Here is a 23,177-nt window from a genome sequence, read left to right as displayed (position 1 = left end):
AACGTTGAGTATGATTCTTGCCAAAGAAGTCATACCTGTATTACCTACCATAGTTATAGGCCCATCTTTCTTTCTCAGACCCCTTGCATAAAAATGGTTTTATGCCACTCTTAAATGGGTGATGTGAAGGCTGAGAATGACAGGGATAAATATTTGTCAGGGAAAATGGCTATTTACATAGTACTTAGGCTCCTTGTACTCCCAAAATCCTATGCCTAGAGATTGATCACTCTAATTTGGAATCAGTCTATAACCTGAAATGTCTTTGTTCTTAGGGACTCAGAAGAGCTGTCATTGTCTGGGACTGCCCTTAACATTTGGTTTCTGCCATATGAAAGCCTGTTTTGGGTCATACTGTTAAGGACAACAGTATTCCTTGACAATGGCTCCAACTTTTTGATCCTGTGCATTCATTTATTGAACAAACTATTAAGCACCTACTATGTGTCACATGTTAGGCACTGAGGATATAGTAGTAAATAAAACAAATGTGGCCCTAGCTCATATTAAGTTTGTAGTCCATTAGGGAAAATAATTCCAGATGCACCAAGTGTAGCACAATTGTAAATTGTAAATTGTGCTACACAACTTTGTAAAGTAGCAGACTATTCTATAGGGGCATATAATGGTGGAGAGAGGGAACCTATCAGTTGGGAGCATTTAATTACTAGCATTAGAAAATCAAATATAAACTTACTGAAACACATAGGGAGTTTATAGGCCCAAGTATCTTTTAAAATTCAAGCAATAGGGAACCTTAGGCACAGATGTGTGCCAGGGCTCATTAGGGCTCCAGCTTTGTTATTCTGATTCTCTCACCTCTGACTTTCTCTTTGGGTAGCTTTGTTTCTCATAGTCAAAGAGTTGGCTCACATCACATCTAAGCCTCATATTTCATACTACGTTGGAGAAAGAAACTGAGAGGGAGTGAGACTGCTTGTGTCTGCCTCTGCCTTTGCATTCATAAAAGCATCTGAAGTTCATGATTGTTTGGAAGGAGTAGGAGATGTCAAGTGGTGAGACAGAGAGAAGAATCAAAGATGTCCAGCCCTCTGGTTTAAGCCACTGAGTAGAGGGTAGATAGTGGTACTATTGGTTAAGATGGGAAATACTTGAGGAGGATTAGGCTTTAGGGCAATGGTTCTTAGCCCTACTTATGCATTAGAATCACTGAGGGAGTTTTTAAACATCCTGATGCCTAGGCTGTCCCAGACCAATTAAAACAGAGTCTATGGGTTGTGGACGTTGGGCATTAGTATTTTTTAACTCTCTGGGAAATTCCAAGTGTAATAAAAATTGAGGAGCATTATTTTACTTGATAGTATGGAAGATGATCCAGTTTTGGACTTATGTTTCAAATGTGTTTCAGGTGTGTGTCAGTCATCCAGGTAATAGTGGTAAATGGGGTTTCTGATGGGGTTCCTGCAGCTTAGAAGAAAGATCTGGGTTGGAGATAGAAATGTGGGAGTCATCAACATTTGTTGTTAATTGAAGTAGTGGGAGGGGATAAAACGGCCTAGTGAGGAAGTATAGCTTGAGAAGAGAGCTTTGAACTGGGCCCCGAGAAATACAAGTGAGTAGTGAACTGGTAGAGGTGGGGGAACCTGTGAAACCAAAACCAGACAAACAAAAAGAGTGAGCAGGAGTGGATGTGATGAGGTAGGTGGGAAACCAGGAGCGTATGATGTTATGGAAGCCAAGGGAAGTCAGTGTCTCAAGAAGGAGGGAATACTTACATACAAATGCCATGGAGACGTCAAGTAGAGAGAGCTGTACAGTAGATACCTTGGATCTGTTGACATGGAGATCATCAGGGATCTTATCAAGAATCGTTTCAGCACAAGAGTTGGAGTGGAATCCAGAGTACAGGTGAGTGAAGAGTGAGTTGGAACTGAGGCAGTGGCAACAATAAGGGTATGTACATTTTCAAGTAGTTTGGCTGGCAAGAGGAAGATGAAATAGAGAGGGTAGAAGCCGAGGAGGGTATGGAGTTGGAATTTTTTCCTGTTAAAGGTAGAGGGTCTACATTGTTCAAGTGCTGGTGGGAAGGTGTGGTAAAGAGAGTGAGACTGAAGATATGAGAGAGAGTAAGAGGAAGTGAAAGAAGGTGAGCTCCAAAGCATTAGAGGTGGCACTGCTCCTCCCTTCTGGTAGGAGAGGAGGAGAAAATGGTGCTTCACGCACCTGTGTGTGTAGATTTAGTGGTGAGAATTTGAGGTGGCTTTCCTCTGCTGTTTTATATTTTCTCTTTGAATTAGAAGGTAAAGTCATTTATTGGAAGGAAGAGAAAAGAAAGGGATATCTGAAATTTGAATAGAATAGAAAAGGTTTGAAATTGTCATATGGGAGAGTAAATTAATTGGAAGAAAGGACTATTTCTGGCAAATGTTGAGGGCCCAGTTAAAATTGGAATTTAAAGTGGTACCAATTTATGATGTTTATTTCTTTATTTTCCTCCAGCTGATGAAGGCAGTAGGAGTACATGGCTCAAAGGCAAATGAGGCTCTTCCAGGTTAATTTTGCCTGGAAGGTGGAGTAGAGGACAAAGGGACAAGGTAGTTTGCAATATTAGTAAAGATGGGCTGTGGAATCTAATCTGGAATACAGAGAATACCAGGAAAATTAGGAGGGGCTGATGCAGAGGAATGGAGAATCAGTGGACTAGAGTTCCTAAGAAGGTTGGGGAACAGGTATCCGAGGAGCAGATGAACAAAGAAGCAGGCTAGAAGTTGTAGGAGATTGTCATCTGAGAGGAGGATGTCCTCTTTTAGTATCTCAGAGGAAGGGCGTTTCAGTTGTTGATACGGTTTGTGGTGTGACTTGAGTTGAGAGTGGCAGATTTATAATGAGGAGGAGGTCTTTGGAGTTGAGAAGCTCAGGAGCCTGAGAGATCCAAGTCCACTTGGACATTGATGTCACTCACAATGGTGGTGTAAGTTCAAAGGAAGACTGAACTATTTTCTTTGAACAAGAGAGGGTCTAGGAGGTTAGTAGATGAGAACAAGTAAGGATGTTACAGCAATTGAGATTAGAAAGGATAATGACTCTATCTCTGACCTCATCTGGATATGTATGTACTGCTGCCACTTCATTATTTTAGCCCACAGCCACCACACTCTCCTTTCTTTTGCGGGCCACTAGTTTGTTGATACAAACCAGAGAATCTGTAAATAGAAAGGAAAATGGAGGGTGGAAAAATTCTACTCTGATTTTTCTCCTTTCTTCATCACTGTAAGCTTCCATAAAATAAAAATGGGGAAAAAAAAAACAACAATAAAAGCTATAAGGGGCATGGCATTTTTGTGTGTTATTTAAAAAAGAAAAATCTTTGTAATGGAGTTTTATGAATCATGCCACTACCTTTATCTGGAGGAAAATATGACCTTTGAAATACCAGATAGTGTATTTCACTATAGTTGTTTCCAGATAGTGGAAAGAAGGGAAACTTTATTCACTTATCTCTGGGTTCAGAACAGTTTTGTGTGGTTATTTGTTTAGGCTGTTGGAGAAAAAGAAGTGAGAGATGCATTTCCAGAAGCTACTATCATAAAGCCATCGGACATCTTTGGGAGAGAAGATAGAATCCTCAATCATTTGGCAAGTATGTGTTCTTTCTCCATAGAAGAGAAGGATACTGACTAACCAAGGTTAAGTTGAGAACAAGCTAGCAGTATTCTCTGATCCACAAACTAAGTTTATAATTTTTTTCTCCTCCAGTTGCCTTTTTCTTCCTTAAGGTTATATTTTCATAACCAAAAATGGTCTTATTACTCAATATCATAAGAAGCAACTTAGATTAATGAAAAGAACTTGAAATTAGGAGTCAGAGGCTTGAGTTTAAATCTTGGCCCAACTAGCTCTGTGGCCTTGGCAGGATGTTAGAATATCATACAGAATAGTTTCAGTGCCCTAAAGTTCCCTGTGTTCTACCTGTTTATCCCTACTCCCCTACCCACAGACGCAACCACTGATTTTTTTTACTGTCTTTATAGTTTTGCCTTTTCTAGAATATCATATAATTTGAATCATCTAGTATATAGCTTTTTTAGATCAACTTTTTTACAGTATGCATTTAAGGTTCCTTCATGTCTTTACATGGCTTGATGGCTCATTTCTTTATATAGCTGAGTAATATTCCATCATATGGATCCCAGTGTATTGGATGTTTGTTTATCTCATTTTGATGTTTTTACTCCTATTGCTTGTGTCTGCTTACATTCTGTCACAATTTCTACTTTAAAAAAAATGTCTGTTAAAAAAAAAAAAGTAAGAAAATAGAAAACTGCTGGAACCTTGAAAAAAAAAAAAGAAAAAAAAATGTCTGTTAAAATATACATAATATAAAATTTGTCATCTGCTGTGGACTAGATTGTATTCCCCTCCCAAATTCGTATGTTGAAGCCTTAACTGCTAATATGACTTTGTTTGGAGATAGGGCTTTTGGGAGATAATTAAGGTTAAGTAAGGTCATAAAGGTGGGAGCCTAATGCAGTAGGATTGGTGGCCTTTTAAGAAGAGGAAGACAGAGAGGTCTCTTTCTCTCCCGGTGTTCTCCCTGTGTGCACACACGGAGCAAAGGCCCTGTGAGGAAACAGGAAGAAGTAGGCTGTCCCCAAGACAGGAAGATGGCCCTCACCAGGAACTATGTTGACTGGCACCTTGATCTTGAACTTTGCAGCCTCTAAAACTGTGAGAAAATTAATTTTTGTTATTTAAGCCACTCAGTCTATGGTATTTTGTTATGGCAGCTTGAGCAGACTAAGACAGATTTTGGCACGGGGAAGTGGTGTGCTGCTGTAATGAATACCTAAAAGTGTGGACATGCCTTTGGAACTGGGTGACAGGTAGAGGCTAGAAGAGCTCTGAGGTGCATGTTGGGAATGTGGACATTAAGGGCAATTTTCCTAGAGTCTTAGATGGAAATGAGGAACATGTTATTGGAAACTGGAGGAAAGGTGATCCATGTTATAAACTGGCAAATAACTTGACTGCAGTGTGTTCTAGTGGAAGGTAGAACTTCGAGTGATGAAAGTGTTCATTTAGGTAGTGTCTGATTGTGGTTTTGATTTACATTTCCCTAATGAGCAGTTATGTTGAGCATCTTTTCATGTGCTTTTTGGTGACTTGTATATCTTATTTGAAGAAATGTCTATTCATGTCCTTTGCCCATTTTTAATTGGGTTGTTTTTTGTTGTTGTTGTTGTTGAGTTCTTTATATATTCTGGATATTAAGCCCTTGTCATATATATGATTTGCAAATATATCCTCTCATTCTGTATGTTGTCTTTTCACTCTGTTGTGTCCTTTGATGTGCAGAAGTTTTTAACTTTTATGCAGTCCAGTTTATGTTTTTACTTTTGTTGCCTGTGCTTTTGGTATCATATCTAAGAAATCATTGCCAAGCCCAGTGTCATGAAGCTTTTCTCCTATGTTTTTGTCTAAGAGTTTCTTAGTTTTAGCTCTTAGGTTTAGATGTTTAATCCATTTTGTTACTTTTTGTATATAGCATGAAGTAAGGGTCCAATTTCATTCTTTTGCATGTGGATATTCAGTTTTCTCAACACTGTTGAAAAGACTGTCTTTTCTCCATTGAAAGGTCTTGGTGCCATTTGACCATGTACGCAAGGGTGTTTCTCTGTATTCCATTGGTCTATATGTCTATCTTTATGCCACTGTTTTGATTGCTGTGGTTTTGTTTTGAAATCAGAAACTGTGAGGCGGCCAAATTTCTCCTTCTTTTTCAAGATTGTTTTGGCTGTTTGGGGTGCTTTTAAATTCCATATGCATTTTAAGATGAATTTTTCTATATTTCTGCAAAAAATGCTGTTGGGATTTTGGTAGAGATTGCATTAAATCTGTAGATTGCTTTGAGTGGTATTGACATCTGTCTTCGTCTGTTTTGTGCTGCAACAAAATACCTAAGACTGGATAATTTATAAAGAAGAGAAATATATTTCTCACAGTTCTGGAGACTGGGAAGTTCAAGTTCAAGGTGCCAGTATCCATTGAGGGCCTTCTTGCTGTATCCTCACATAGTAGAAAGCAGAAGGGCAAAAGGGACAAATCCTAAATCCTCACATGGCAGAAAAGCAGAAGAGCAAGCTGGCTGAATGCTGCATGTAGCCTTCTCTGTAAGGGACTTAATCCCATTCATGGGGGTTAATACTATCATGTTGGCAACACTTGAATTTTGGAGGGGACACATTCAAACCATAGCAACAACTTAACAATGTTAAGTCTTCTAATTCGTGAACTTAAATGCGTCTTCATTTAATTATGTCTTCTTTAATTTCTTTCAGCATTATTTTGGAATTTTTAGTGTACAAGTCTTTTGCCACCTTAAGTTTATTTCTAAATATTTTTTTCGTTTTGATGCTATTGTAAATAATTTCTACTTTTAAATGCTTTTAAAAACCTTTACATTTACATTGTAAATGTAATGTCAATTACATTTTAATGTTTGGGATTTGTTTTTGTTTACATTTTAATGTAATTTTAATGTTTGGGATTTGTTTTTGTTTACAGTGAGAAGTGAGCCATTATCTTTAGAATTTTTTTTCAAATAGAACAATTGTTCTAGCACCATTTAATTACATGTTAATGTTATGTTAAATAACATTTCCATTTCCCACAGATTTGTAATACTGCATTTGTCATATACCAAATTCCCATTTTTACTGGGGTCTTTTCTAAATTACCTGTGCTATATCACTCATCTATTGGTTCCTCTGTTCCTCCTTAGAATGGGTACAGTTAGAGTCAAGCCTTGGGCATGGCCATGCATTTAGCATTATAGTATTTCTATTATGCAAAATGATTATGTTAACCCTGAGAATGGTGGGTCTTGTAGCAGCTGAATCCTTTTCAGGGTAGTTCTCATTCTTTCTTTTGCCAGACATTCGTTGGTTTATTGGTGTACCTCTTATTTCCTTGGGCCGGAAGACAGAGAAACAACCAGTATATGTAAGTATCCTGGATGAAGGAGCTTAGAAAGGGGCTTTAGCTAAGTTGAGGTTTGGGTGATCCAGTTTCTAGTTTTGTCTTAATCTAGTAACTTTGTCATTTTCTTTTTTGTTAACTTGCTTCAACTGGTTGCTTCTTAATTTACCTAAGAGGTACATTCCTTCTCAGTGTCTTCACTTGTTCATTCATTTAAGAAAAATTTATTGAACTCTTAATGTGCTAGGCACACAGCACATGTCACATGTCATTGGGGAAACAGAGATATTAACTAGACAGTCACAAATTGCTCTAAGTCAGAGGCACATAAGTAAAGCAATTACTGTGCAATGTGATGAGTGCTATGATAGAGAGGGTTTTATGTAATTACATCAGAAAGGAGCCTGATCCAGACTTGGACCTCTCAGGAGAAATGACATTTAAGATAAGTCAGATGAAGGGGGTTGAGGAAGAATATTACATGCAGAGGGAACAGTATGTATAGGAGCCCAAGGTAAAAGAGCATGTTGGAGGCCGGGCGCGGTGGCTCACGCCTGTAATCCTAGCACTCTGGGAGGCCGAGGCGGGCGGATTGCTCAAGGTCAGGAGTTCAAAACCAGCCTGAGTGAGACCCCATCTCTACCATAAAAATAGAAAGAAATTAATTGGCCAACTAATATATATAATATAAAAATCAGCCGGGCAAGGTGGCGCATGCCGGTAGTCCCAGCTACTCGGGAGGCTGAGGCAGGAGGATTGCTTGAGCCCAGGAGTTTGAGGTTGCTGCGAGCTAGGCTGATGCCACGGCACTCACTCTAGCCTAGGCAAGAAAGCGAGACTCTGTCTCAAAAAAAAAAAAAAAAAAGAGCATGTTGGATTTCCAAGTGAGGCATTCTCAGTACTGGTACTATTGATGTTTTGGACCAGGTAATTCTTTGTTACGGGGGTTGTGGTAGGATGTTTGGTAGCATTCCTGTCCTCTAGCCACTAGATGGCAGTTGCTGCTCCCCTCTTCCACCAAGTTAGGACAACTAAAAAATGTCTCCAGTTGTCAGATGTCCCTTGGGGGCCAAAATCACCTGTGGTTGAGAAGCACAGGGTCTAAAACCATCTAAAATTTCTATGTTTGAAATCAAATTGAAATGGTAAAATATCAGCAATTCATGTGGTTCAGCCTGACAGTTTGTGCTGCCTTAGTATCAGAGTTGGGAGGAATGGTAAGAGATGAGATTGGCAAGATAGTGAGCAAAGGCCAATCAGAAAGGCCAGAGCCACCTGAAGATAAGTATATCTGGCTAGGGAAAATACTCAGGTGAGCCTTCTAATGCAGAGATTATTTGAGCTCTTGAGAAGGCTAGTTCCTCAGGAAGCTTTCTGCAAATAGACAATGCTATTATTTTAATTCTATCACAGTTTCTTTGTTGTGATTCGTGTGGCCTGCTTTTCTTTCTCCTTCCTTTCTCCCTCTCTCCTGCCCTTTCTTCCTATCTCTCCTTCTGTCTCCCTCTCTCTGTTTCAGCAATTACTTAAGCATATGTTATGATTCTTATAGGTTGTAGATGTATCAAAAGGAATTATTAATGCAGTTAAGGATCCAGATGCCAAAGGGAAAACCTTTGCTTTCGTTGGGTAAGTTCCTAGAGTTTTGTTGCATTTTTATAGTATCAGAATCTGAATGCTTGCATTAAATCAGAATTTGAGGGAATCTAGGAATCTACTTTATTTTTATTTTTTTTAAATTTTATTTTAGTGTATTATGGGGGTACAAGTGTTAAGGTTACTTATATTGCCCATGCCTCCCTCCCCCCTTGAGTAAGAGCTTCAAGCATGTCCATCCCCCAAACGTTGCACATCTTACTCATTGTGGTTGTATACACCCATCCCCTCCTCCCACTCACGACACCTGATAAATGTTACTCCTATATGTCCACTTAGGTGTTGATCCGTTGATACCGATTTACTGGTGAGTACATGTGGTGCTGGTTTTTCCATTCTTGAGATACCTCGCTTAGAATGGGTTCCAGCTGTATCCAGAAATATACAAGAGGTGCTATATCACCATTGTTTCTTAAAGCTGAGTAGTATTCCATGGTATACATATACCACATTTTATTAATCCACTCATGAATTGATGGGCACTTGGGTTGTTTCCACAGCTTTGCGATTGTGAATTGTGCTGCTATAAACATTCAAGTGCAGGTGTCTTTTTCATAAAGTGACTTGATCTTTTGGGTAGATGGCCAGTAGTGGAATTGCTGGATCAAATGGTAGGTCTACTTGTATCGCTTTGAGGTATCTCCATATTGCTTTCCACAGGGGTTGAACTAGTTTGCAGTCCCACCAGCAGTGTAGTAGTGTTCCTCTCTCTCCGCATCCACGCCAACATTTGTTGTTTGGGGACTTTTGGATAAAGGCCATTCTCACTGGAGTTCAGTGATATCTCATTGTGGTTTTGATTTGCATTTCCCTGATGATTAGAGATGTTGAACATTTTTTCATATGTTTGTTGGCCATTCTGTCTTCTTTTGAGAAGTTTCTGTTCATGTCCTTTGCCCATTTTTTGATAGGGTTGTTTGATTTTTTCTTGCTGATTTTTCTGAGTTCTAAATAGATTCTAGTTATCAGCCCTTTATCAGATGTGTAGCTTGCAAAAATTTTCTCCCATTCTGTGGGTTGTCTGTTTGCTCTCTTGGCAGTTTCTTTGGCTGTGCAGAAGCTTTTTAATTTTATCAGGTCCCATTTGTTTATTTTTGTTGCTGTTGTGATTGCCTTTGGGGTCTTCTTCATAAATTCTTTGCCTAGGCCAATATCTAGAAGAGTATTTCCAACATTAGGAATCTACTTTAATAAATGATTCTTCTGTTACCAAAGTCTGAGAACCACTGCCCTAGATGATTACATATAATATTTAAGATCAATATAGTTGTGAAATCAAATTACTTTTGTTAAGAGTATTACAATGCCCCCAAAGGTTGAAAATGGCTTCTTTGGAGTATAATTACTAGTGGTATGCAAGACTGATCATTTGTTATATGCTCTTTGTTAAATTTGCTTTCAGGAAAAGTGGGCACAGTTAAGCTATGTTATTTATCTGAAATTATTAAATCATGTCATACCTAGGTTTGGGATTTTTTTTTTTTTGCTGAATTAACTATAAGTCAAAAACTAAGACTTCGTCTGCCAAGTTGAGAATTACCAGATTCACCTAATAAATGGTTTAGAACCCTGTCATTCTGTGAAACAAACTAATGACACCTGATGTTCTATGAAAGATAGGGATCTGATTCAATAATTAAGTTGTAGCCTAATTCCTAAGAAATATTTGCCTCTAGTGGAAAATGATACTTTTCTCTTTAAGCCAAGAGGCACAGTATATATTCCCAGAATTCTGAATTCATACATTGTTCAGTTGTCTCACTGTTATTATTAATTTAGTTTAGTAAAAATTTTTCAGTGACAGAAACTTGGTTTTCCATATCAACTAGCTACTGCAAAATACATGTCTCTCTTTTGGTTCCCAGTTTGGTACATTAGCATGCAATCAGTTATATACTCTAGGAAAATTATTTCTAAAAAATGGATTCAGCACAGGTTTCATAAAATACTAGTCTCAAAAGATATCAGACTCCATTTAAGAGGTACATATACTTAGATTGCAAGGAATAATGATCAGAAATGGCTTTGTGAAATGGCTTGCTTGCTACTCAGTAGAATTGCCCAGCTACTGTTGTCTCTTCCAGGCTCCAATAAGTCATTCTTGTTTGGCATAGTGATGGGAAAGGTAATATTAGACATGACAGTGGAGGTATTTTTCCTTGTGAAATTGTAGATATGCATCTGTACTTTTCCTTTTGTCTCTTCAGCCTAAGGAAAGAACTTTGCTTATTTCTCTGATATTTTGAGGCTAAGGTAGGGTAGGGGCTAATATTTTAATTTTGCTCTAGTTTTGAAGTTATTAATTATATTATGCTGATCTGTCATTCATTCATGAAATACTAATACACACAACTGTGAAAACTAATGAACAAGTTTGACAAAATCAAAATATATAAGATCAGTATAGAAAAATAAGTTTCTGTATACCAGCAAATGAATAATCTGAAAATAAAATTAAGAAAATAATTTTATTCACAATAGCACCAATAAGAATAGAATACTTAGGTATAAATTTAACAGATGTATAAGGCCAGTACACTGTACACTGAAAATTATAAGACATTGCTGAGGGAAATTAAAGAATACCTAATAAATGATAAGACATCAGGTTCATGGAGTCAGTATTATTAAAATTATTAAAATGATAAAATGATAATTAATGATAATTTCCCTCAAATTAACCTATAGATTCAACTCAATTCTATCAAAATCCCAGCAGACTTTTTTGCAATAATTGACAAATTGATTCTAAATTTAAATGGTAATGCAAAAGACCCACATTAGCCAAAATCATTAAATTTCCTAATTTAAAAACTTTACTGTAGGCCAAGTGTGGTAGCTCATGCCTGTAATCCTAGAAGGCTGAGGTGGGCGGATCGCTGAAGGGCAGGAGTTTGAGACCAGCCTGAGCAAGAGCAAGACCCTGTCTCTATATAAAAAAAACAAACAAAACAAAACAAAACAAAAAAAAACTTACTGTATAGCTATGATTATCAAGACAGTATGGTACTGACATAATAGACATATTGATGAATTAACCAGAATTGATAGCCCAGAAATAAACATTGTAGACAATTGATTTTTGACAAAGGTGCTTCAATGAGAAAGAATGGTCTTTTCAACAAATGATTTTGGGATGTCCACATGAAAAAAGGATATGGAACTTAGACTCCTACCTCACACTGTATGTGAAAAAATTAATTCAATAATTCATAGACCTAAATGTAAGAGTGGAAACTGTAAAAATAGAAGAAAAATAGAAAATTTTGTATACCTTGGGTTAGGCAAGGCTTTTTTATCTATGACATCAAAAGCATAATCCATAAAAGGAAAAACTGATAAATTAGACTTCTTTAAAATTAAGAACTTTTATATTTCAAAAGACACTATTAAGAAAATGAAAGACAAACCACCAATTTGGGAAAAATATTTGTTAATCATATATCTAATAAAGGAGTAGTATTCAGAATATACAAAGAACTCTTAGAATTCAATAATGAGAAGACAACCCAATTTAAAAAGATGTGAATAACCATATACTAATAGCTAAAAAGCACATGAAAGAATGCTTGATGTCATTAGTCATTAGGGAAAATGCATATCAAAACTGTAATGGGATACCACTTCGCAGACAAAACATAACAAATATTAGCAAGGATGTAGAGAAATGGGAACATTCACACATCATTGGGAGGAGTGTAAAAATGTAGAGCCACTTTAGAAAACAGTTTGCCTTCTTGTTAAAAAGTTAAACATAGATTTAACATATGACCCAGCAATTCCACTCCTACATATTTACCCAAGAGAAATGAAAACATGTCCACCCAAAGACTTATGCATGAATGTTCATAGCAGCATTATTGTAATGGCTAAAAATTGGGAAAATCATACATATCCATCAACTGATGAATGGAGAAGTAAAACATATAATAGAATGCTATTCAACAATAAAAAGGAATGAAATACTGACACATTTTACATGTCTAAACCTCAGAAACATTTTGGCAAGTAAAAGAAGCCAGACATAGACGATCACATACTGTATGATTCCATTTATATGAAATATCCATAAAAGGGAAATTGAACTAGATTTGTTGGTGCCTGGGGCTGGGGTAAGAACTGGGATTAACCATAAATATTCTAAAACTGGCTTAATAGTACTCCATGGTATACATATGCCACATTTTATTAATCTACTTATAAATTGATAGGCACTTGGGTTGATTCCACATCTTTGTGATTGTGAATTGTTCTGCAGTAAACATTTGAGTGCAGGTGTCTTTTTGATGAAAAGTCTTCTTTTTTGGGGGGTACATACCCAGTAGTGGGATTGCTGAATCGAATGGTAGATCTACTTGTAGTTCTTTGAGGAATCTCCATACCATTTCCCATAGAGGTTATACTAATTTGCAGTCCCACCAACAATATATAAGCATTCCTATCTTTCTGCATCCAGGCCAGCATCCATTGTTTTTTGACTTTTTAATAAAAGCCATTCTAACTGGGGTAAGATGATACCTCATTATGGTTTTAATTTTCATTTCCCTGATTATTAGTGATATCAAGCTTTTTTTCATGTATCTATTGGCCATTTGTTTTTCTTCTATTGAGAAGAAAACTGGATTATGGTAGTGATTGTACAACTTGGTAAATTTATGAAAAATCATTAAATTACTCACTTAAATGGGGTGAATTTTAACATATATAAATTATACCACAATAATGAATAACATGGACAAGATTTTACTTTAATGGAGCTTGTAGATTAGTGTTAAGACACAAAAGTAACAATGAAGCAAAATAATATAAAATAAATGACCAGAAAGGAAAGTACAGTGAATCGGAAAGAAAACTAGAAGGATGGAGTTGGGAACTATATTGGGTGCCGCCAAGAGGTTGAGTGAGTGGCAACATGGAGACTGGTGTAAGGTTAATGAACATAATGACGTCATTGGGACAAAGGGCAGATAGGACTGCAGGGAGGTTTGAATGTCAGGGTAGGAAGTGGAGGCAGCAGGTAGGCAACTCTTTGGAGAAATTCTACTATAAAAGGGAGCAGAGGAAAGGGATAAAAAGATGACAGTGGAAGATAAATATGCTATCGTAGGAAGTCCCACTCCAGATTAGGAAGATTGTAGGTCTTGTTTATAACTTGATTAAGAATGGTCCAGGAAATATAGCGGTTGATGACGCAGGAGATGGGGGGATTAAAAAGGAGCAAAGTCCTTCAGGAATTGAGAGGAGTTGGTTACAGAGTGCAAGTGAAGATTTGGCTTCCATAAAAGGCAAATGTTAATTTTAACAGGGAAAGGAAGTCAAGGATATATGCAGATGCAGGTAGGTTTGGTTATGGGAATTTAAAGGATTATCTTTACTCATTGGAATATAGGGGTATCATCAGCTAAAAGGCAGGATGGAGTGGGCTAGAAAAGTATTAATATATGGAAAATTTAAGGACAGAGGAGAAGATAGGAAGTGTTCCCTGGGAGAACAGGAAACAGCATTTCCTAGGAGAGCATAGTAGGCATGCCAAGCAGAGTAAGGGTTCCATTTTAAATTACTGATCCAAAATATAAGGTGAAGTCAATTAACTCAGTTGTATTTTCTCTACACCTGTGTCTTTTTGGAGGTTCAGGCCCAGAGAAGGCACATATTTGGGTTAACCAAGTAAGGGTTTTGCTGTATAGTGGAGAGAGGACTGGGAGGCCAGGTTTAGCTGAGATATTTGAGGAATGCCTGTAATGCCAAACCATGAAATCTAAGCTGGGAAGAACGTAGGCTTCAAAGTACCTTTCTTTATGAGCAAGGACACTTAAACTAGTCTTCCAGTCACATTTACTGGAACACAGAGTGCTTTAGAACAGCTGAAGAGGAAATATATTACATATAATTAGTTTACCCATGGTATCAGTTTTGTTTGTCGTCATAAAAATTCAAGTTGTTCTTGGCATAGCATGTATTATATATCCTGTAATGAGCCTACAAATCCTTCTGGAATTTGAAGGCAGCTATTTAAGGGCTTTGTCTGATATTTCCCCTAGCTGACATTTTCTTAGCTATCATAGATTTTCTGAGGCAAAAGGGATTAGGAAAATGGGTGAAGAGATATTAAAATATATTATAAGCAGTGATAATTATTAAAGCTAGGTCATACCAGTACAGAACTATTCAGATCAATGGATTAGAACAGAAAGTCCAGACACAGTTTCATTATATGTAACAATATATATAGTATGTGATAAGGGTGACATTTTAATATAAGGGAAAAGGATTGATTCAGTAAATGATTCAGTAAATGGTGTAGCAATTGGCTTATACTTTGGGAAAAATATAATGACATCTTTACCTTATATCATATATAAAAGTATGTCACAGAAGGAAATTATTTTATGGTTTAAAAAATTGTAAAAGCATTAGACAAAATTTGTGGAAATTTATGTCACTGTAGAGGGATTTTCTAAATATGAAGCTAAGCAATAAAGGAAAGAAATTGGTGGTTTTGATTAAATAAAATGCTTAAACTTTTATATGCACAAAACACCATAAATAACATCAAAAGGCAAAATACAAAAAAAAGGTATTTCCAACTATATCATTAAAATATAAAAAATTCTTACAACTCATTGTAATGGACAGGGACTCTAGGAAGAAAGAAAAGATAAATGTGTAAATGGCCAAAAATATATAAAGAAAAAATTAACCTCTCATGTTAAAGAAATGGTCATTAAAACATGAGGCATATTTTTTACCTTGCAGATTGGCAAAATTTTATTTTTTTTATGACTAATCTCATTTTTGGTGGAAGAGGCATTCTGACTGACATTTTATGTAAATTGGTATAACCATTTTGGAAGGCAGTTTAGAAGTATTCAATTGAAAGCTTTAAAATTTCAAAATATACTTTTCACAGTTTTACTTCTAGAAATATATAATGGATAAGTATAAATATTAACTATAAGAATGTTCATTAAAGCATTATTTTATAAAAGAAAAGGGTTTTTAATAGCTTAAATATCTCAAAACTGGGAATTGATAAAATAATTATGGTTGCATGCAATGCAGTATGTGCAATAAAGATGCAATAAAATATTTTATGACATGGAAAGATGATTATAAAGTAATATTAAATGAAAAAGACATTACAGAGTAGGATGGGTTGTGTAATCTTATATTTATAAAAACAAAAAATGTATGTGCAAGGGGATGAGAAGGATATATATCAAATATATTAACTGTCTTTGGTAATGAATTATGGGTGATTTTTCTTTGCACTAATCTGTAATTTTTTATGGTACATGTATATTTCCTTTTTGTAGGAAAAATATTATTTTATTAAAAAAGAAAACTTGTGAGGAGCAAATAAATTGAAGAACATTGTACTTTCTTTTGCAGGCCAAATCGATACCGCCTCTTTGAGCTGGTGCAGTATGTCTTTGCCGTGGCTCACAGGCCCTTCCTCCCATACCCCTTGCCACGTTTTGCCTATAGGTAAGTAGGATGCTGCTTGTGTGTGCCTTCTAAAAAGGGCAAACTCTATACACTTGTTCCTGATGCCCTCCCTTAGGATCATAGGGAGTATGCCTGTTACTGTGAGGGTCCAGTCTCTGAATCTCTAACTAAGAGGGGCTCCTAGTGTCTAGGGGAGCCCCTAGGGAAGAATCAGTAGATTAGTGAGGATAAGAATACAATGGAGATTAAATTTGCAATTCTTCAGATTCTCCAACTAAAAACCACTGAGTTTAATTTTGGAGTAGTGTCTTGTTTGGCAGATTGTGTAAGGGAACAGTCAGGTTTCTTCTGTCTCCTATCACTCAGAAGTGGGACAAGGCCTCTTTTTCACTCCATCAGTCTGATCGTGTAGCTGGAAAGGAGCCAAGCTAATTCAGACCTGGCTTTGTGGTTGCCTTTTTCTTCCCTGCTTCTTGGTTCGCTTCTTCCCTTTGAGGATTTACAATCTTGGATTTACCATGTTACACCTTAGTGGTCTGGTCAGGGAGACTTTCACATCCAGTGTGCCACAGACTGATTTATGAACCAACATGGCAATTCAGTCCTTCATTTGTTTTTCATGCCTTCATTCAACAAATATTAATTGATTGCCTTCTATGTCTTAGGAAATGTACTAGGTACTCAGGATATTACAGTAAACTCTCAAAAAGCTTGTGGTCTAGTGGGGGTATCAGAAAAATAGACAACCAATTAGAATATAGTGTGATGACAATATTTATTGAGAGTGTTTTATATCTGAAGCTATTTACTTTGTCTCATTTAATACAGTGATCTATGAAGTGGTAGGGAGAGTTTGTAGAGTGAGTAGAAAAGAGGGCTATGGATGTGTTGGGGAATACCTCCATCAAGAGACCCCTGGAATAGGAGAAACTTACCAAGCAGGCTGACTGAGAGTGATTAGACAGAAATGAAGAGTGGGAAATGAAGAGAGTTTAGAAGTCTAGATACCAAAGGGAAGGGAGTGTTTTAAGGAAGGAATGGAGGGAATAGATGTTTTAAGAAGGGGAACATTGCTGTTTTGTTAGCTTGTGTCTGTAGCTTATGGAACAATGAATGCCTAGCACAGAAGGCACTCTGAATATTTGTGGAAAGAAGTGCTACAGAAAAGTCAAATAATATAAAGAACCAAAAAATATCTACAGATGACCATTTGTGACTATGGCTTCAGTGCAGTGGGGGATGTGTAAACCAGGCTACAGTGGGGCACTTCCACAGTTGTATGTAAAATTGAGTTACAGGTGGAGTTGGCATGTGCCCATGGCATGGTCTGCCGAGGACACTAAAATAGAGACCAGAGACGGTATGTTAGTGTGGAACCAGAGCACAGAAAGTTGGAGTTATGTAAAGGATGTTTTTATTAAGCTATGTTAGCCCAATAAATTACCCTTTTCTGCCATTGACTGGATTCTGAGACTATGTATGTTGCTAGAGAAATTCTCACCAACTTCCTTTCTCATTTAGTTATACCATCCATCAGGACGATGTTTTTCAAGCTTTTAAAAAGCTGTGGAACCCTATATTCCCTGGGTTTTTACATAAAGACTCACCAGGTAAATAAGATAAAAGCAAAGCTGGTCTGGTTGTAGTGATGGCTGATACTCAAAGCATATGCCCCAGCCCCTGACCCCTAGGTCTCTATAGGGCCCCAGCGAATTCCTAGGGTCCCTCAGATGCCAGTTTAAAGCCTGCAGTCCCCAGGTGTGGTGGCACATGCTTGTAGTCTCAGCAGAGGATCACTTGAGCCCAGGAATTAGAGACCAGCATGGGCAACTCAGAGAGACCCTGTCTTTATTAAAAAAAAAAAAAAAAAAAAATTAAAAAAAAGAAAAGAAAAAGAAAAACCCACTGCCCTGAGGATACTTATGATCAGAGCTCAGATTACATGCATGGAGCCTCCTCAGTTTTCATTAACAGTGCAGAAATGGCAGTAGTCAAGAAAGGTTTACATTCTCTTCCTGATTCAAATTATAGATCTTATATTTCTTTTGGATTTTTTTATTTCCAGGAGCCCCTGCTTTTGGGAATTAAGTTTTATATTGCACGCTTCACTCAGCTTGCCCTACAGCCTTAAATAACAGCATATTCGAGTATCCAAGGCTTAGATGAGATTGAATTTCATAGACTTTATTGAATGTTGGATCTTATTTGTTTGTTTTGGTTTTTTTGTTGGTTTTATTTCATTTTAAGTTTCAAGATCTGTTGTCACTTTGGAGGATAACATATGCCAGCACTTATAGCAGTCAGCCAGGTTGGCTTGAAAGGAAACAGGGACTAAAAAGCCTTATAGGTCATGGTGCTAAGATGTTGGTTATTTTCTTAAAAAAAAAAATCAGTGAATTCCTGCTTCTATAGCAGCCTCTAATCCTATGGTTCCTATAGGCTAGTTTAAATATGAGGCATAGAGACACTTATCCCATGTACCATATATATTCCTTCTTTCAGATTAATAGCAAGAGTCTTTGAAATGAGCCCATTCGAGCCCTGGACAACAAGGGATAAAGTGGAGCGGGTGAGTGTACATGTGGCAAACATCTGCCTGGGAGATGCTGGGCAGAGAGCTGCAGAGAGGGAGGAGTTAAAATGTATTTTTATTTGCTTGCTTGGAAATTTCCATGCTGTTGGCTGTTCCTGCTGTCTAAGGTCAGCCTCTCTATTAGAGCACTGAAACTCACCCACTCTTGTCCTGCTGCAGGGAGTGGCTCCTCCATTACCTTCTCTCTGACATGGGTGTTTCTGTCTCAGCTGTATCATTCCTAACAACACATAAACATGTGTAAAGCTGCCCTCCCCTGTCCCACCTTCTTTTCAAGGTCCCACCCTCTCATCTTCCTATAGCTCTTTTAGCCTCTTTTCTGTTTGTCTGTGTCCCTTCATATCCTAACTCCTCAAAAGAGCTGTCTTTACCTGCTATTCATAGTTTCTTCATTCTTTCTTTAACCCACTCCCATCATGCTTTTATTACCATTTTTCCCCTAAGAAAATGCTCTTTCCAAGGTTAGCATGAGCTCCATGCTGCCAAATTCAATAGTCACTTCTCAGACTTCATCTCATGTTGCATGTGCACCTGCTCCTGGGAGGATGCAAAATAAAATAAAATAAAATAAAAATACTATACCATTACTAGACCATCTCTATCATTGAAGATCTATGGACTGTACATTTATGAGAAACAGCCAAACTGTCCTCTAAATAGTATCTGAAGGCCGGGCGCTGTGGCTCACGCCTGTAATCCTAGCTCTTGGGAGGCCGAGGCGGGCGGATTGCTCAAGGTCAGGAGTTCAAAACCAGCCTGAGCAAGAGCGAGACCCCGTCTCTACTATAAATAGAAAGAAATTAATTGGCCAACTGATATATATATAAAAAATTAGCCGGGCATGGTGGCGCATGCCTGTAGTCCCAGCTACCCGGGAGGCTGAGGCAGAAGGATCACTCGAGCCCAGGAGTTTGAGGTTGCTGTGAGCTAGGACGCCACGGCACTCACTCTAGCCTGGGCAACAAAGCGAGACTCTGTCTCAAAAAAAAAAAAAAAAAAAAATAGTATCTGAAAGCTAAAGTGTGCAGAAGATGAGAAAATAGTCCTTAGGGAATGGATGTGAATGGGCAGCTTCATCCTCCCACCAGATGGGCTGTGTCTGGAAAGCTGAGGCCATTTCCATGATGTCCCTTCTGTGTTCATGAAAGAATGAGCAGGAAAACTGACACTTCACTTTATCTTATACTGATGTCCCTCTTATATTTATAACTGAGAATGGGTTGATGCAAGGGACTGAATGAGTTTTGGACTTGGTTTTGAGACTGTCTTACAGCACTCTGGTAAAAGAATTGCAGGCTTTCAGGTGGGGAGGATGAGGGATTGATGCTGCTCCAGATGCAAATTGATTCTGTTTACGTGCTGTTGGATAATCTGGATCTTTGGAGCCTTACAGCCCTACAAACAAGATGCGTTTGGTTTTCTAGCTCTATAATGAGCATTAGCCAGGTTGAGTAACCTGGAGCAGAAAAAGTTAATGGCTTATTTTTTAATGATCAAGAAACAAATGCTACATTATTTTCTTAATTCAAAAGTTAAAACTGAGTTAGAACACTCAGAGAAGAGGCACAAGAGAGAATTGAGGAAGGGTCTGGTTCTGCTTTAGCCTTGGTTTTGTTCCTGAACCCTCCTGTTAAGCCTCCCCTGGCAAATGTGATGACTCGCACTTCCCTGCTGTAGATTTATTTCTGTCAGTCTGTGTGTGGAATGGCTCATCTAGTGCCAATGTCTTGTGCTGTAGCTGCCTGCCTCTGGGGACCTTGATCTGATATTTGGTGATCTTGCTTTTCTTTTCTCTTAAGCCCTCTTTCTGTGTTCCACTTTATTTTATATTATTTTTTTTTTTTTTTTTTGAGAAAGAGTCTCGCTTTGTTGCCCAGGCTAGAGTGAGTGCCATGGCGTTAGCCTAGCTCACAGCAACCTCAAACTCTTGGGCTCAAGCAATCCTGCTGCCTCAGCCTCCTGAGTAGCTGGGACTACAGGCATGTGCCACCATGCCCAGCTAATTTTTTCTATATATACTAGTTGGCCAATTAATTTCTTTCTATTTATAGTAGAGACAGGGGTCTCACTCTTGCTCAGGCTGGTTTCAAACTCCTAACCTCGAGCAATCCGCCCGCCTCCGCCTCCCAGAGTGCTAGGATTACAGGCGAGAGCCACTGCACCTGGCCTTTGTTCCACTTTATTGAGCTGTATGAATCAAAAATTGCCACATATTCTTTGGAAGAAATTAAGTCTCAGTAATGGCACTCAGGCCAGCTTGAATGTTTAAATGTTTGCTAGGATAGCACTTTGTGTTCTCAGTCAGGTTTCAGCATTCTCTATGGTCCTTTGTTCAAAGCTTCACATCACAGACATGACCCTGCCTCACCTGCCCCGCTTAGAAGACCTTGGTATTCAGCCAACACCGCTGGAACTCAAGGCCATTGAGGTGCTGCGGCGTCATCGCACTTACCGCTGGCTGTCTTCTGAAATTGAGGATGTGAAGCCGCCCAAGACTGTCAACATCTAGTGCCCCCTGAGCACTTGGTTTTGGTGTCATTTGGGTCAACTGGCTGATGGCCAGCCTACATTCTTTAGCAAATCCTGTATATAGTGAATAAGGTCCTCCCCTTATTAAAACATCTGAGGTTAAATTCTGTGCATTTTCTTTCTTGAAGATAAAATAAGAAAACTAGTCATTTAGAACTTGAGCATAATTTTCTGTACATGTACATATTTAATAATATATATTATTCTTTGAAATACTGGAGAGTTTGAATTTTCTCTTGTCGGGTCACTTCTAGTATATGTTCTGGAAGACAAGGACCTCTCTTTAATATCAAAATATTGTGAAGACCCCAAGTGATATGTGATTTAATCCTCATTAAAATTTATTCTGATAATGTTCACATATACAGGAGAAATAGCATTACATATATATAAAAACATTACCTGTACAAATGGATTCTCAAATCCCTTATTGGATCTGAGCTGTCTGTGGCCTCCAGCCCCATGCTATTAGGACCACATCTAGATTATTCCAGACATGTGAATATAGATACATTCTCTACCATGTAAAAGAGAGGCCTTAGCCTCTCTGTCACTGATGCCAACCCTTAGGAATTAGGACTTTTTGCTTATTAAAATTGCAGCCATGGTCTAGATGAATAATTGGTTTATTGTTAGCAAATCCCCCAGTGTAGTATGATTAAAAACTCCCATAATTTGTGGTGAAGCCAACACATCACCATCCTAGGTGACCCAAGGTTGGCACTATGTTCCCCCAGATTTCACTTTCCTGATCTATAGAACGTGGATGTTGGTAAAAGTCTTGTTCATTCACTTATAGTAATGGCTACCTCATCCTTAGACAGAAAAGTACATGAATGTTGAAGGTAAGTTCTCTGCCTGCTCTTTCTGTATGTCCTGAATCTTTTTGTCCCAGACAAGCCAAAGTGCATTAATCAGAGTGTGGTCCCTGGATCAACAGCATCAGCATTACTTCGGAGCTTGTTAGAGTTGCAGACTCTCAGGCCCCACCCAGCCAGGCCTGCTGAGTCGGTCTGCATCTTAGCAAGGTCTCCAGGAGATTTGTGTGCATGTTGAAGTGTGAGCAGTGCTGCTGTCCAGAGAGCTGCATTGGAGTTCAGTGTGCTTCCTGCTACTTCTCTGGTTGCTGAGCCCTCAGAACCTCTGGAAGGAGGGCCCAGGAATTTTATTTTTATTAAACATGTCAGTTTACTCCCATGCAAACTAGACTTTGGAATCAGTTTACTAGGGAAAGGATCACAACTCCAACTGCACGTTTTTTTCTTCAGATAAGCTATCTCCTGTTATTTTGGATGACACCCCTGCTGGCTTAACCAGCCATTAGGCAGACAGATGCATGAATTTTATTTGAAAAGAAATATTAATTCTATTATGTACCATGTCTTCTCATAATATCTACATTTTCTTTTTAAAAAATTCTTTAAATAATTTTTATTGATATATAATGTATATTAATAAAAATGTACATATTTTCAGGGTACATGTGATAATTTGATATATTCATATAATTAAATCAGGTAATTGGGATATACATCACCTTAAATATTTATCTTTCCTTTATGCTAGGAACATTCAAATTATTCTCTTCTAGCTATTTGGAAATGTACATTAGAGTAATGTTAGCTATAGTCACCTTACCGATCTATTGAACACCAGGTCTTCTTCTTTCTAATTGTAATTGTCTACATTTTCTAGCAATGCTGTTGCTCATCTCTTTAACTTGTATCATAACTCAGGATGCTACATACTTCCTTTTCTAAAACTGTAATCCAGGATTGCTTTTCTTTCCTGTCATACCCAATGCCCTCTTTATAACAAATATTTTATAATGCATTTTTTATTATCCTGATATGAAAGTCATAGTTACTATAACTTATCTATACACATAATCAAAATATTATAATTGCCTTATATAAACAAGACCTTAAAGGAAAGTAATGCACAGTGGGATAACATACATACAGATACGTGAGCTTGACGACACTGAAGGCGGAATGAAGGTGTTGATCAC

At 37.8% G+C, this 23,177-nt stretch overlaps 1 protein-coding gene across 2 annotated transcripts in view; it reads left to right on the top strand.

Annotated features, from left to right (window-relative positions):
- Nucleotides 1–21,270, top strand: part of NDUFA9 (NADH:ubiquinone oxidoreductase subunit A9) — a 449,537-nt gene extending 428,267 nt beyond the window's left edge. For both annotated transcript variants that reach the window (XM_076007754.1, XM_012783135.3), the window contains 6 exons: nucleotides 3,499–3,601; nucleotides 6,896–6,963; nucleotides 8,492–8,568; nucleotides 15,988–16,083; nucleotides 18,547–18,613; nucleotides 20,976–21,270. In XM_076007754.1, coding sequence (XP_075863869.1) covers nucleotides 3,499–3,601; nucleotides 6,896–6,963; nucleotides 8,492–8,568; nucleotides 15,988–16,083; nucleotides 18,547–18,613; nucleotides 20,976–21,146 — 582 coding nt within the window. In that variant the 3' untranslated portion in view covers nucleotides 21,147–21,270. The remainder of the gene's footprint in view (nucleotides 1–3,498; nucleotides 3,602–6,895; nucleotides 6,964–8,491; nucleotides 8,569–15,987; nucleotides 16,084–18,546; nucleotides 18,614–20,975) is intronic.
- The last annotated feature ends 1,907 nt before the right edge of the window (nucleotides 21,271–23,177 follow it).

This window comes from Microcebus murinus, chromosome 10, assembly GCF_040939455.1.
Source record: "Microcebus murinus isolate Inina chromosome 10, M.murinus_Inina_mat1.0, whole genome shotgun sequence".
Lineage (NCBI taxonomy): Eukaryota > Metazoa > Chordata > Mammalia > Primates > Cheirogaleidae > Microcebus > Microcebus murinus.
The sequence above is the reverse complement of the archived record's forward strand: the minus strand, read 5'-3'. Positions and strand labels throughout refer to the sequence as shown.